This window comes from Cynocephalus volans, chromosome 10, assembly GCF_027409185.1.
Source record: "Cynocephalus volans isolate mCynVol1 chromosome 10, mCynVol1.pri, whole genome shotgun sequence".
NCBI lineage: Eukaryota > Metazoa > Chordata > Mammalia > Dermoptera > Cynocephalidae > Cynocephalus > Cynocephalus volans.
The window spans coordinates 53,177,064-53,189,867 of NC_084469.1; the positions used below are offsets into that span (position 1 = coordinate 53,177,064).

At 56.9% G+C, this 12,804-nt stretch overlaps 1 protein-coding gene across 1 annotated transcript; it reads right to left on the reverse strand.

The window, feature by feature from the left end:
* BCAM (basal cell adhesion molecule (Lutheran blood group)) lies at positions 1 to 9,665 on the reverse strand. Its single transcript, XM_063111654.1, has 15 exons — positions 9,584 to 9,665; positions 7,659 to 7,780; positions 6,685 to 6,913; positions 6,537 to 6,607; positions 6,084 to 6,180; positions 5,816 to 5,998; positions 5,179 to 5,315; positions 4,703 to 4,859; positions 2,558 to 2,673; positions 2,297 to 2,438; positions 1,965 to 2,101; positions 1,625 to 1,769; positions 1,388 to 1,532; positions 524 to 641; positions 1 to 428 (listed from the first exon to the last, which is right to left on the reverse strand). Exons 1-15 carry the CDS (start codon positions 9,648 to 9,650, stop codon positions 423 to 425), a joined length of 1,872 nt encoding a protein of 623 aa, XP_062967724.1. The 5' UTR covers positions 9,651 to 9,665; the 3' UTR covers positions 1 to 422.
* Positions 9,666 to 12,804: the final 3,139 nt, after the last annotated feature.

Here is a 12,804-nt window from a genome sequence, read left to right on the forward strand (position 1 = left end):
TATTCCAGACTCCAGTGTCCACAAATGATGGGGAGGGGCAGGGGCGGGGATCCAGTGTCAGACTATGCAGCAGGACATCAGGTGGGGGACCAGCAAGGGAGGCAGGAGGTAAAAATAGCCGCGGCCGCCGACCCTCGAAGCCTTGTCCCAGGCCGGGCCCTGGGCTTGGGTCCAGGAGCTATTCTGGGGCCTGGGAGAGTCACACTCTCTGGAGGAAGGCCCTCTCCCACCCACCCACTCTCCTTCTTCCCTCCTGGAGGCAGGCCGCTGTGGGTCCCTGCCCAGCCGACAGAGGAAGGAAGGGCGGGCCACGCAGGGAAGGCGGGGGCGGGCGGAGGTGTGAGCAGTGCTGGTTCTCTGATGCCTGCAACTCTGAGTCACTGCAGGTCCAGTGACTGCCTCCCTCTAGGGGGTCCTCGGACTTAGCACTGGGGAGAAGATGGAGAGGTCAGCCTGTGCCCACAGAAGCTGCTCCACTGCCCAGCACATCCCCTTTCAGTAGGGGGCCAAAGCCCTCACCCACCTCATCTCCGAATCCCCCACTGCCACCCCTGGCTCCTCCAGAGGCACCTCCCATGAGAAGGCCTGCCTGCTCCGGCCGCTCCGACCCTGAGTGGCTCAGCTCTGGCTCCCTGGAGGGCCTGGGAGGAAGCAGCAGCATGTTGGAGGTGGTCATGGTGGGAAGGAACTAGGGATGGGGTGGGGTGGTTTGAGGACTGGGCTGGGGCTGAGGGGTGAGGATGGTTTGCGCTGGATGGGGATGGACGGGAATGGGTTGGGGATGGAGTAGGGGGTGATAAGGCATTGGGGTTAGAAATGGGGGTGGGGATAGGGTTGAAGATGCCATTGGGGTTGGAGAGGTAATGTAGTTGGGGCTGGTTTGGGGGATGCGTCTGGGATGGTTATAGATTAGAGTCGAGGATGGTCATGTGGTGGGGGGTGAAGATGAGGTTAGATGGGGACGAGTTGCGAGTTGATTATAAATTGAGTTTGGAGTTAGGAACGGGGACGAGATTGGGGATGGGGATGCAGTTGAAGTTGGGTTTGGTGATGGTTATGGGTTGGGGTTGGAGAAGATGGAGTTAGGGGTGAGGTTAGGGATAAGGTTGGAGCTGGGGTTGGAGATGGGGATATGGTCAGGGTTGGAGATGAGGTTAGATGGGATGGATCTGAGGACTGGATTGGGCTTGGGGCTAGGGATGGGGTAGAATTGGGGATGAGGCTGAGCTTGGGGGCTGGAGAGGACAGTGTGATTCGTTTGGCAATGGACAGAGGTGGGGGTGAGGTTGGGTTTGGGGTTGGGGTTGAGGTTGCGGTGGTCAGAACTGGAGCTAGGGATGGGGCTGGGTAATTCTCTGAGGTCACTCAGAGATTGCGAGCCACTCACGGCGCCCCCTTCTCCTCCCGCCGGCAGCAGCCCGGGCGCCCCTTTCGTCTCATGCAATAAAAGGCAGCAACGACGAGAAGCAGGAGGCCCACGCTGACAGCCACGGCCATGACGGCCACTCCAACCTGGGTGGTCTGGGGGGCCACTGCAGGGACAGGAGAGAGGCAGGAGGGGGTCAGCTGGCAAGGCTCTGTCTGCCCCACACCTGGATCCTCTCCCCGCACTGTGGTTACTCACCGGTGCCGAAGTGGAAGACGTGCCGGGTGTTCCCATGGGGGTTGGAGGCCTCACAGAAGATGCCACCTTGGCTCAGGGCACTGGTCACTTTCAGGGTTAGGGAGCTGCTCACCCAGCCCTGCCTTCCGGGCACTGGTGCTGCTGGCTGTGGAGGCTTGGATCAGGCCCGGGCCCCTTAGGGTCAAGGGCTGGGGGTGAGGACAGAGGTGAAAGATGCCCAGTCCCCCACTAAATAGGGGGGCACAATGCTTGGATCAGTGAGGGGGCAGGGTCCCCTGAGGGACTTAGGGGAGTGTACCTGGATCTCAAAGGGTTCAGGGTGGAGAGGGAGGCTCCTTACACTGCCACCCAGCTGGCTCCAGCTGAGTTTGGGCTCTGGGTAGCCTCGGGCAGAGCAGATCAGGTTGACTTCATCTCCTTCCTTCCAGCCACCCTCTGCCTTGGACTCAATCTCCTCTGCCCTTAACTCTGGTGGTCCTGTGGGTGGTAGGGACCAGAAGGAAGTGGGGAGGCACACAGGGGGAGGGAAAGGAGGGAGAGAGACAGAGAAAGAAAGAGAAAGAGAGGAGAGGAATAGAGAAGAAGACAGAGGGCCCAGCCATGGACTTGTCCTGTTGGTTCTGGACCCCACCCCGCATCGTCCCCATCTAAGCCTGTCCCCAACTCCCAAACCTTGGACCAGCAGCTCGAAGCTCCGGGTGCGGCTGAGGAGGGGGATGGTGGGCATGGAGGCCTCACAGATGTAGGTGCCAGCAGAATCGAAGGTGACGGAGCTGAGTGGGAGCACGGGGCCATCTCCCAGGGGCACCGAGTTCTAGGGAGGGGAGAGGAAGAGGAGACCAAGCAGGGCTGTGGTCGCGAGGGCAAGGAGTCCACGGAAGACAGAGGGTGCAGGTGTAGGGCCTGCAGGCTGCGTGGCTCCTTGACTCTCACCTTGGTCCAGCGTAGGGTGGGGGTGGGCAGGCCTCGCACTGAGCAGTTCACGGCTGTGCTGCTGTTCAGGGGTAAGGAAAGCTCCTCCCTGGCGCTGAGCTCCAGGGGGTCCAGGTCTGGAGGAGAGTTACAGATTGTCACCTTTCCTAGCCCCTTCCCCACTTGGCGAGGGGTTCCCCAGGACTGCCAGGGGTGCAGACATTAATGAACGATCATAAGCAGAGAACACCATGTGTTCCTCCTCATTCTCCCTGTGGCCATGAGCTCTCCATCCTCCCATCTAGATCATGAAACCAAAATCTAGGAGTCTAACTCTAAAATGCATGCTGAATTCAGCCACTTTTCTACAGACCAGACATATGAGTCTAAGTAAAGTTAATGGATAACTTGGAGTGTGAGGGGTTCCTCTGTGACTTACCACCCAAAACCTTTGCTCAAGCCCAAGCCTTTGCCTTCACCTCTCCAACACCCTACACCCAATCCTTTCATCAAGTCTTTATCTGCTCTGCCCCCAAAATGGGTCCTCCCACTTCTCTCCATCTTTGAGCCCTGGCTCTGGTTGTCCTGACCGCTTCCTCACTGGTGTGCTCCTCATCCTTGTCCTCTCCGGTCCATCCTCCACTAAGCAGCCAGAGGGATCTTTTCAAAACACACACTGGTCAGCCCTCCTCCCTGCTTAAAACCCTACAGTGGCTCCCTGGAAACCTTGGCATCAAGGCCAACTTCCTTGACGCAGCCTGCAAGATCCTGCTTGCCCACCTCTTTGACCATTTCCCACCCGCCTCCCTTACCCACTGAGCTCTAGTTACCCTGTTCTCTGGCTGTTTTTCTTGAGTATACCAAGTTGGGCCTGCCTCAGGGCCTTTGCACTTGCTCATTCTGCCTGGGATACTCTTGTTTTTGCCTTTCGCATTTCTGATTCTACTCTTTGGTTTCTCACTCAAATGTCCCCTTCTCACAGAGGCCTCCCTGACTGCCTGCTGTGGACACCCAGATCTCCCCTGCAGCACTGAAGGATTTATTCCCCCAGCTGTTGAGAAGGATGACAGCTGTCAGCCCTCAGCTGTCAGCCCTCTCTGGGAACTGCCTCAGCTACAGAGACCTCCTTGCCCAAGGTCACGCCCCCTTCCCTGGGCAGCACATAACCAATGGCTGGTTGGCCTGAGGGTATAAAGGCCCAGCCCTTTCACCAGGGGGACCTCAAATAGGGACAACTGTGAAGGGCCATCCCAGCTTCCAAGTGCCCTGTGAGCCAACTGAGGCCTTCATTGGACTGCAGCCCAACTTCTTTTCCTGCCCAGTCTTGCTTCCTTCACCTCCCCATCCCCTGCAATAGATATGGATCCCAAGGTACTCCCCATACACTTCCTGCCCACAGATTTCCAAGTCAGAATATGCTTCCTAGAGACGCAGACTGCAACACCCGCCATCTAAAATAATCCCCGCTCCCTGGCCGATTCCTCTGTCTCATCAGTGATCCCCTCTAGATACACTGTTGATACCAAAGTTGTCTTGTTTGGCATTTACCATCTGTCTCCTCTACTCTAGTGGAAGGGGACTGTCCTGTGTTGATCAGCGATGTGTCCCCAATATCTGGGGCAGGATCTAGCCCAGGAAGGGATATGTAAGGAGTGCCAAGGAGGAACAGAGCCTTTGCCCAGGGCTTGGGTGCAAGTGAACTGAGAAAGCTTCTTAGAATCCTGGGAACCGAGAGATTGGTTAGAAATAGATGGTAGGGAGGATGGGAAGTTAAGGCAGGAATGAGGAGAGGAGCTCAGAGCGTGTGAGGGGATAGCCTTGACCGGGGAGAAAGGTCAACTGAAGCCGAAGCTGGCCAGGTGGGCCTTGAAGGCTGTGATGAGGCACCTGGGCTTTCTCCTGAGGGCACTGGGGAGCCATGGCAGGTTCTGAGCAGGGGAGGGTCAGGTCTGTGCTTTGGAAAGAACTCTGGCTGCCTTGTGTGGGACAGACAGGAGGGTGCAGGCGTAGGGACCTAGGGGGAGAGAACCAGCACAAACACCATAGCAATGAACAGAAAGGACTGGAGGCAGAATATTCAGCATGCCAAAGCAACTGCAGGGCTGTGGGGGACGAGGGTGAGGAGGCGGCTGATGCCAGGGTCCCCCTCCCTCCCAGTGATCTCACAGGCCACGTGCAGCTCCAGGGTCTGGGAAAGCTGTGCGTCATCTGCAGCATCGTAGTCCTCCACTCTGCAGCCGTAGGTCCCACTCTGGCCCCGCTGCACCCCCACCAGGGTCAAGTTCCCCTCAAGATTTGTATTCAGCACTTTCTCTTCCTTGTCCTGGGTGACCAGGGGTGAGGAATCAGGCTCAGGAGGCACTGGGCCCAGTGGAGTTATGCCAGATCAGGGGTCACCAGGTTCGTGCCATACTAGGCCAGACCCCTTCAAGTAAGGGGTAAGGGGTCACCCAAGTCTGGTAACCTGCTAAGTGAGGACTCTCTCAAATCGGGGATCAGATGTCCTCTTAAGTTGTGAACCACCAGGTCAGGTGCCTTGCTAAACCGGGGGTCACCCAGGTCAGACATTAGAAGTTGGTGCAGGTTAGTATGTTACAGAGGTCAGGGGCTGGGGTTTCCAAAGGGACTGTGGGGTTGGTCACCTGAAAGCGGAAAAATGTGTACTCTGGGCTGGGGCTGCCGTCCCCCTGGCAGAGCAGCTGGACAGAGTCACCCTCGCGCACCCAGCCCGCTGTGGTGGCCGGGCTGCCCAACCAGAACTGCACATGCTCCGTGGGATCTATGGGGAAGGGCAGGGGAGATGGGAATCACGATCAGGGGATGGCTCAAGAATGGTTAAGGGAGAGAGGTCAACTCTGCATCGAAGGGGAGGGCTACGGCTGGCCAAAGGCTAGAGGTCATATGTTTCACGGCCCACGTTCACACGTATTCTAAAATTGGGCACCAGAGGTCACAGTTTGAGATAAACTGAGAGTACAGGTCAAGGGGCAGAGGTCAATATGACAGGTCAGTGTGAGATTCTGGGCCAGATATCACATGGGGACCCAATTCAACAGGAGAGCGTGGAGCACAACATTCAGTCACAAAACTCCACGGGGTTCAGGGTGCTACGCAGGAGTCAGAAGTATAAATGGGGCTCATGCTACCATTTGAGGTCAGAGTTCAGAGGTCAGTGGCCAGCCCCAGCACACATTTCAGCATGAGGTGGGTTTGGAGGGTCAGGCCTCAGTGAGGTGTGGAGTCCCAGGTTGGGACAGTCTAGGGCCAGAATGGACTCACAGTGCAGGGTGAGGCGGAAGGTAGGGCTGTCCAGGTGGTTGTGCTGGAGCGAGGGCATGCTGTAGCGGACGGTGCAGTGGAAGCTGGAGTCCCTGTCGGACTTGCGGAGTCGCAGGTAGAGGGTGCTGGTGAGAGACAGCAGTCCCGAGGCCTCCCGGACCGTGCGGCTGGTCATGTAGCCCTCTGGGAGGAAGGGAGGAGGTGGTCAGCCAGCCGCCAGCCAGCACCTGCCCCCAGCCCAGGTCTAGCTGGGCTCCTGCCTGCTCACCTGGGTTCATCTCCATGGGCACCTCTAGGCGCTGCCCGTCCCGATACCATGTGATCTGGGGGACGGGGTTTCCATTCCGGCTGTTGCAGGTGGCAATCTGAGGCAGACACAGCCATGACCGTGGGCTTTAAGCCAGGACTCTGAAGTCTGGGTCTCCTCTTCCCTCCAGAGTTCTCCCTACTCAGATGCAAAAGACTGGGCTCCCAACCCCCTACTCCTGAGGACCCAGAAGTCTGACCCCCCCCCCGGTCCCTTACTCAGACTAAAAAACCCAGGCCTCCAGCCCCTTTGCCCTGTAGGACCCTGGATTTTGGGCCCCCCAGCCCTCTCATTCCTAGGACACAGGAATCTGCGACCCCTAATCCCTTCTCCTTTACTACCCAGGTGTCTATATCTAGTCCCCTGTCCACTCCTCCCCCGGAACTCTAGAATCAAGGTCCGTCCCCAGGGTACCTCCTGGGCAGAGTCTTCCATCACAGAGAGCGTCCCTTTGTTGGGGGAGACCTCGATGGTCTCTGGTTTTGCTATGGAGAAGATGCTCATGTCAAGGAGCCCCTTCTCTGGGTCCCTAGCTGCCCTCCCCCTACTGGGGGACACTCACCAAACACTCGGAGCCGCACAGTGGCCTCGGCAGTGCCTGCTGCCCCAGCCCTTACAACGCAAATGTAGTCCCGCTCATCTCCCACCTGGGCTTTGGGCAGCATTAGGCGCCCCTGGGAGTCCAGCTGGTAAGGGGGGCTGCGGCCCCGGGCGTCGTGTACTGTGCCCTGGAGCTCAGAGCCCTGCAGCTCCGCAGAGGCCAAGAGGTGGCGAGCCCCAGAGCGGTCAGTCTGTGGGCAGGCAGGGAAGGGTCTCAGCTCTGTCTGCCCGCTTCCCCCGCCCCCCCCAGTCCCTCTGTCTCTCTCCATGGCCCTTTCTATTTTTTTTTAAAGATAACCACTAAGGGGATCCTAACCCTTGGTATTGTCAGCGCCACGCTCTCCCAAGTGAGTCAACCGGACATCCCTATATAGAGATCCGAACCCATGGCCTTGGTGTTATCAGCACCACTCTCTCCCAAGTGAGCCACGGGCTGGCCCTACGCTTTCTGTCTTCTGCTCCATGGGTCTATCTTGTCTCCTCTTGTTATCTCTCTCTGGTCCCTCTATCCCTCTCGCCACCCCCTCTTGCCCCATCTGTTGCCTCTCTGTTGTCATTTTTTCCTCTCTTAATTTCTCTCTTCCTCCATCTTATTCTGTCCATCTCTCCCCCTCCCATCATGTCTGTCATTTTCTCTCCTCTCTTTAACTCTGTCCCCTACTCTCTTGCTTTGCTGGGTCTGTCTCTGAATGGTCTTTCTCTTAAGAGCCAGCACTCAGAAGGAGAACTTCTTCATTCTACTCAGCTATGCCCAGACACCTGGGACCTTGGAGAGTCCCTTCCCCTTGCTGGGCCTGAATTTCCCCAGCTGTATAATGGAAATGCAGTTTGGCAGATCTCTTGGCAGGTTCTGATGAGGGAATAAATGTCTGCAGCCCACTGCGCCCTGACTCCCAGCCCACCATCTCCCCCTGACCTCCAGCCCAAAGCACTTACAAGGAACCATTCCAGCACAAAATGGTCATGGGCCTCCAAAGGGGTGCAGTCCAGGGTGACAAGCTCTCCTCGCATCACCTCTACCAGGGGTTGCACAGACAGATGCACCTCGGCCTGGGCACCTGTGGGAGAGTAACTGAGCTATTACCTACCACCACCAACAGGGACAGCCCTCCAGATGGGAATCCTTCTTCTCCAGGACCCAGAAGTCCTGACCCATGGGCGTCTCCTCCAGGACCCAGGAGTCCAGGTCCCCTGGGACTCAGCTCTTCTCTCCCTCATCCCTCATCTCTGTGCTTCTGAGCCTCAGACCCCGTCAGCATTTCCCTCATCTCTCCCTTCACTTGCAGAGCTAAGGGCTCTTCCCCTGGGCTGCACAGGGCCCTGGTGGCCTTCGTTCAATGTCCCTGGGGTAAGATTGTCTGCCCTTGCTTCTCCCACTACAGCAAATGCCCCTCGAGGGCAGGGCAAGGTCTGGCTCACTCCTTTCCCTCCAGCACCCTGGGCAGTGCCTGACACAGTGAATCATCCTTTCTCTCCTTCTTGGTCTCCATCTCTGCCTGTGTCTCTCATCCTGGGTCTCCATCTCTCAGTGCCTGTCTCTGTCTCTCTCTGGGTCTCTGTCTCTCAGTTTCCATCTTTCTCAGCTCCTGGGGTCTCTTCTGCTTTCTCACGAGTGGGGGCTGGGATGTGGGCTGCAGCTGGGCCTGGAGCTGAGACTGAGACGGGATGGGTGCGTGGGGGTGGTGAGGGGGACAGGGCTGGGCAGGTTTTAGGAATGTGGGAGGGACAGGCTGGCTGAGACCTGCCCGGCCTGGCGCCAGAGCCCCCTAACCGCACCTTGGTTCCCCTGTCTCTTTGATAGAACGGCATAGGGGGTAAGGTGAGTTACCTCAGAACGGGATAAGGTTGAGACCCAGGGGAGGGAGAAGGGAGCTGGGGGCCTGGACTCCTGTCAGGGTCCTGGTGGACACAGCATTTCATGGGGGAAACCACTATGCTCTCTCACCCTCTGGGCTGGCATCCTGGCATGAGCTCCCTGTTCTCAGAACCTCCCTTCCCTTCCCCGCCCAGCTGGGCTCGGCCCAGTCCTACCCCTGGGGACCGACTATTTACCATGCTTCTGCAAGGGGCCTGGATTCCCAGTCATGCACCCCTGGCCCCAGCCTGTCCCAGGGGAGGGGGCACGGGGCCAGGCTGATGCCTGGGGCTGGGGCAGGGCTGCAAACAGCAAGGATAGGCAAAGAGATTTCCTCTCCCTTCCCCAATCTCTCTCATCCCTCTGTCCCCAGCTCCTCAGGGCCTCCTCCCCTCTCACCACCACACAGGTGTGTGGATTTATCTGGGGCCCCAGGAAGGGGGCACTCGGAAACACTTTGTTCCACAGTCACTGCCCAGAGCTGGTGCTCCAGCCCTTTCCTGAGGGAGGCGGGTTCTTTATAGAGTCTAAACTGTGCATTTCGGTTGGGAGAACCCTCAAATGGGTATGAATTGCTGGTTTCTAGTCATGGGGTCCCTAGCTTCTCTGAGGGATCTCTGACCCTCTCAAAAGCTGAGAACCTTTGAGCGGGGAGCCCTGGGGTTTTGGTGTTCTGGTCCTGGAGGAAGCCACTCTAGCCACTGGAGACCTGGACTCCTGGGTCTGAGGGAGGAGGATATGGGGGCCCAGTTTCCAGGATCCTGCGTGGGGAGAGAGCTGACTTCTGGGGTTATCTCTGATCCACTGTTGTGTTGTCCCCAGCTGTCCTACCTGGCTGTCCCAAGTCTCGCATTGGGAGGTACCTCCCAATGCTCCCATATCTCTTCTCCCTGGGGTGCCTAGATTTTGCTTTCTGGGGTGGGTGTAAGTCCCTTCCCCTTGCTTGCCTTCCCGGGGTCCCCAGGGGCCACTCCCAGCTTTGCCCTGCCCTCAGCCCGAGCCATACCTGGGTGAGCCGCCAGCAGGAGCGCGAGCAACAGTAGCCGCGGGGCCCGGGCGTCCGGGGGCTCCATGTTCAAGTCGGCGGCGGCGACTGAGCCGGGGCTGCAGCTCGGCCCCGCCCCTGCGCCCCGCCCCGCCCTCCCAGCCCCCCTTGTCCCCGCGAGCCCGGGCGCGCGGCCAGGACCTCCCACTGCCCGCGGCGGACCTCCCAGCGCACGGCCAGGCGCGGGGCTCCCTCCGTCCCCAAGCCCCGGGCTGTCCGGCTGTCCCGGCGGCTTAAGGTGACCAGCGCCGCGGCGGGGAGCCCGACCAACCAGTCTTGCCAGTGTCCTGACCTGGGATCACACCGGTCGCGGACCCTCTCCCCCTCGTTCTGACCAGGGGCCTTGGGGACTTATTCCCACTGTGGTCAGTAGCCTGGGCTTGCCTGGTCGATTTTAACCGGCTGAAAACCAGTACAACCAGTGGCCCGCACCGGCCTCTCCCGTGTAACCAGGGACCCCCTGCCTGACCAGTGGCCTGGGGCAGCTTCTCCCAGTCTGTGCTGAGACGGCCCCACTCCGGGCTGCTTTCCTCCTCTGACCGGAGGCCTGGAACTGATCAGTTCAATCTCTTATCTCTAATAGTCTTCAAATCCCAGTTCCGCCTAGGCCTCCGTGATGATGGGAATGGGGGCTGCGGGGTGCTCTATCCCCCGCTTGCTCTTCCCTGGAAGGCCCTCCATCTCTCCCCCCATCCAGGGAATCCCAGGAATGCCACCCCCCTTCCTCCTTCCCTCTTTTCCTTCATTCCCTCCCAGCCTTGGGGGGAGGGGAGGAGAATCGGGCTGGCAGGAGCAGGTGAATGGGGGAGGGGAGGAGGCCTGGGCACCTGGGGGAAGGAGGAAGAGCCCAGCCACTGGTCAGAGGGAGGGTCACAGGTCATTCTGGGGGGTGTCACAGATCAGAGTGCCTGAGGCTCCTCACAAGCCAGGTCAGACTGGAACAAAATCCCCAGATCGCTGGCTGGGGGGTTGTGGGGAGGGAGATGTCACTGGTTACCTGGGAGAAGTTAACCCAGGACACTGGTCAGAATGGGGGGGCCACTGGTCATGCTGAGAGAGGTTCCTCAGGCCTCTGACCCACCTGGGGGGTCACTGCTAAGACTGACAGTCCCTGGAGCTTGGGCTTTTCCCTGTCGGACACAGAGGGAAGGCTTAGATTATAGGTCATTCTGGAGTTATTAGTCGTCTGGCCAAGGCTACTTTATCTATTGGTCATACAGGAGAACAATTGTGACACTGGGAAAGGTGACCTTTTAGTAATAGCTGCACCATCCCCTCCTCCAGGAAGTCCTCTCTGTCCCCCTGGCTGGGTCAGTTTCCCCCGCACCTCAGCCCTGCACACCAGGTGGTCCCCGTCTGGGGACAGGTCTGTCTCCCCCACGGGACCGTGAGCCCTTGAAAGCAAGACCAGGCCTGTCTTGGCCACCACTGTGTCCCCTGCACCACCCACACAAGACCAGACTCAGCAGGTGCTCAGAGTAGGTTTGCAAAGCTCAAACCCAGGGGCACACAGGCTCACATGCAAACTCCACCCAGACTGGATCGTAGCAGGGCATGCAATATAAACTCACTCAGGAACACCTGCAGTTGGACCAGCTCTCCCATTGCGACCCCAGACACCCACTCCCTAGCTCTTCTCTTCCCAGCTTGTGTGCCTGCTGCTTGGGCTGGACCCTGCTAGGTGTCTCCTCATCAGCCATCCCCCTTCCATCTTCCTCGGGAACCCAACCAGCTGAGGTTCTAGGTGAGGGAGAGGACTACGTGGAGTGTGTATAAAGGAGGAAAGTCATAAATACCAGCCATGGCCCCTCACAGACTTGCAGAAACTAGTATTGTAACATCATCTGCCTTTGTCCCCTACAATTTATTCCAGCAAAACAGCCAGAGGGATGCCATTAAAATGTGAGTCAGCTGATGTCACTCTTCTGCTCAGTCCTCCCAGGGCTCCTGTCTCACTCAGAGTAAAAGCTAAAGTTCTTGCCAAGGCTCACAAGGTCCTTGATCTGGCTGTCATTACCTCCCTGTCCCCATCTTCCTTTCAGTCCCACTATCTAGCTCCACTCCTATCACATTGGTCTCTTTGCTGCCATGCTGTGCATCCAACACACTGGGCATGCTCCAGCCTCAGGACCTTTGCACTTGCTCTTCCCTCTGCTGGGACATTCCCCGCATAGTTTCCTCCTCGCTTGCTTCAAATCTCTACTCCAGTTCATGTCATTAAAGAGCTTCTCTTGGCCATCCTATCTAAAATAGCAAGGCTGCTACCCAGCCACTCCTTGCATCCCTTATCTTACTACATTTCCTCCATAGCATTTATCATTGCCAAATTATGTTTAGTTATTTTTCATTGTTTGTCTTGCACAGAATATAAACTCCAAGCGAACAGGAACTTTCTTTCATCCACCCCTGTATCTCCAGTTCTTGACAGGAGATGAGCAAATATTTGTGGACCGAATTAACTAATTTTCCAATTCCATCCTTGCTGTCTAATGTGTATATGCTTATATATTTTAATTAGCAAGTCTTTTCTCTGCCTTTCATTATTTTACATACAGAGTGTGTTGGTTAACTTTAAAACTAGTTCCAGCTTGTGGAATATGGGGATCATGACACATTTGGAAGGAAATAATTATTTCCCAGTGATTTGAGACTTGGATCTGGAAAATCGAACTATTGAAATTTTGTGTTGTCTGGGGTGGTTGTGTGAATGTATTCTTGGTTGTAAGAGAGTTAGTTGTGCAGGGAGATTTAGATAAGCACTTTTTGTGGAGACAAAGTATGAGTATAGAACACAGGGCATGTTGATGTTTAGCATTCAAAGGGGTGGACTGTAGGAAAGTTTTGGGAGGAGGGTTCCCTAGCATCTGCACCCCCTTCCCACATTTAGAGAAATCCCTACTGTCTGAAAGCCTGATGCCCTCTGTTGAAGCCAACAAGGACAAATGTTTGCTTTCCTGCCTAAGCTCGGTAAATCCTGCCATACTTTCAAATCAGAAGATGATATTACTAAAGAAGCAGGGATTGGCTAATCTATTCCAGCCATAGCAGCTGGGACAGATTCTTTCAGAAGACTGCAACCATCTCTCTCTTCCCACACACTCTTCAACAATCAGAGTTTGACACTCTTTCCATTAAGAGGTGGCATCTATGTCCCCTCTTCTTAAATCTGTACAGTTTTTGGA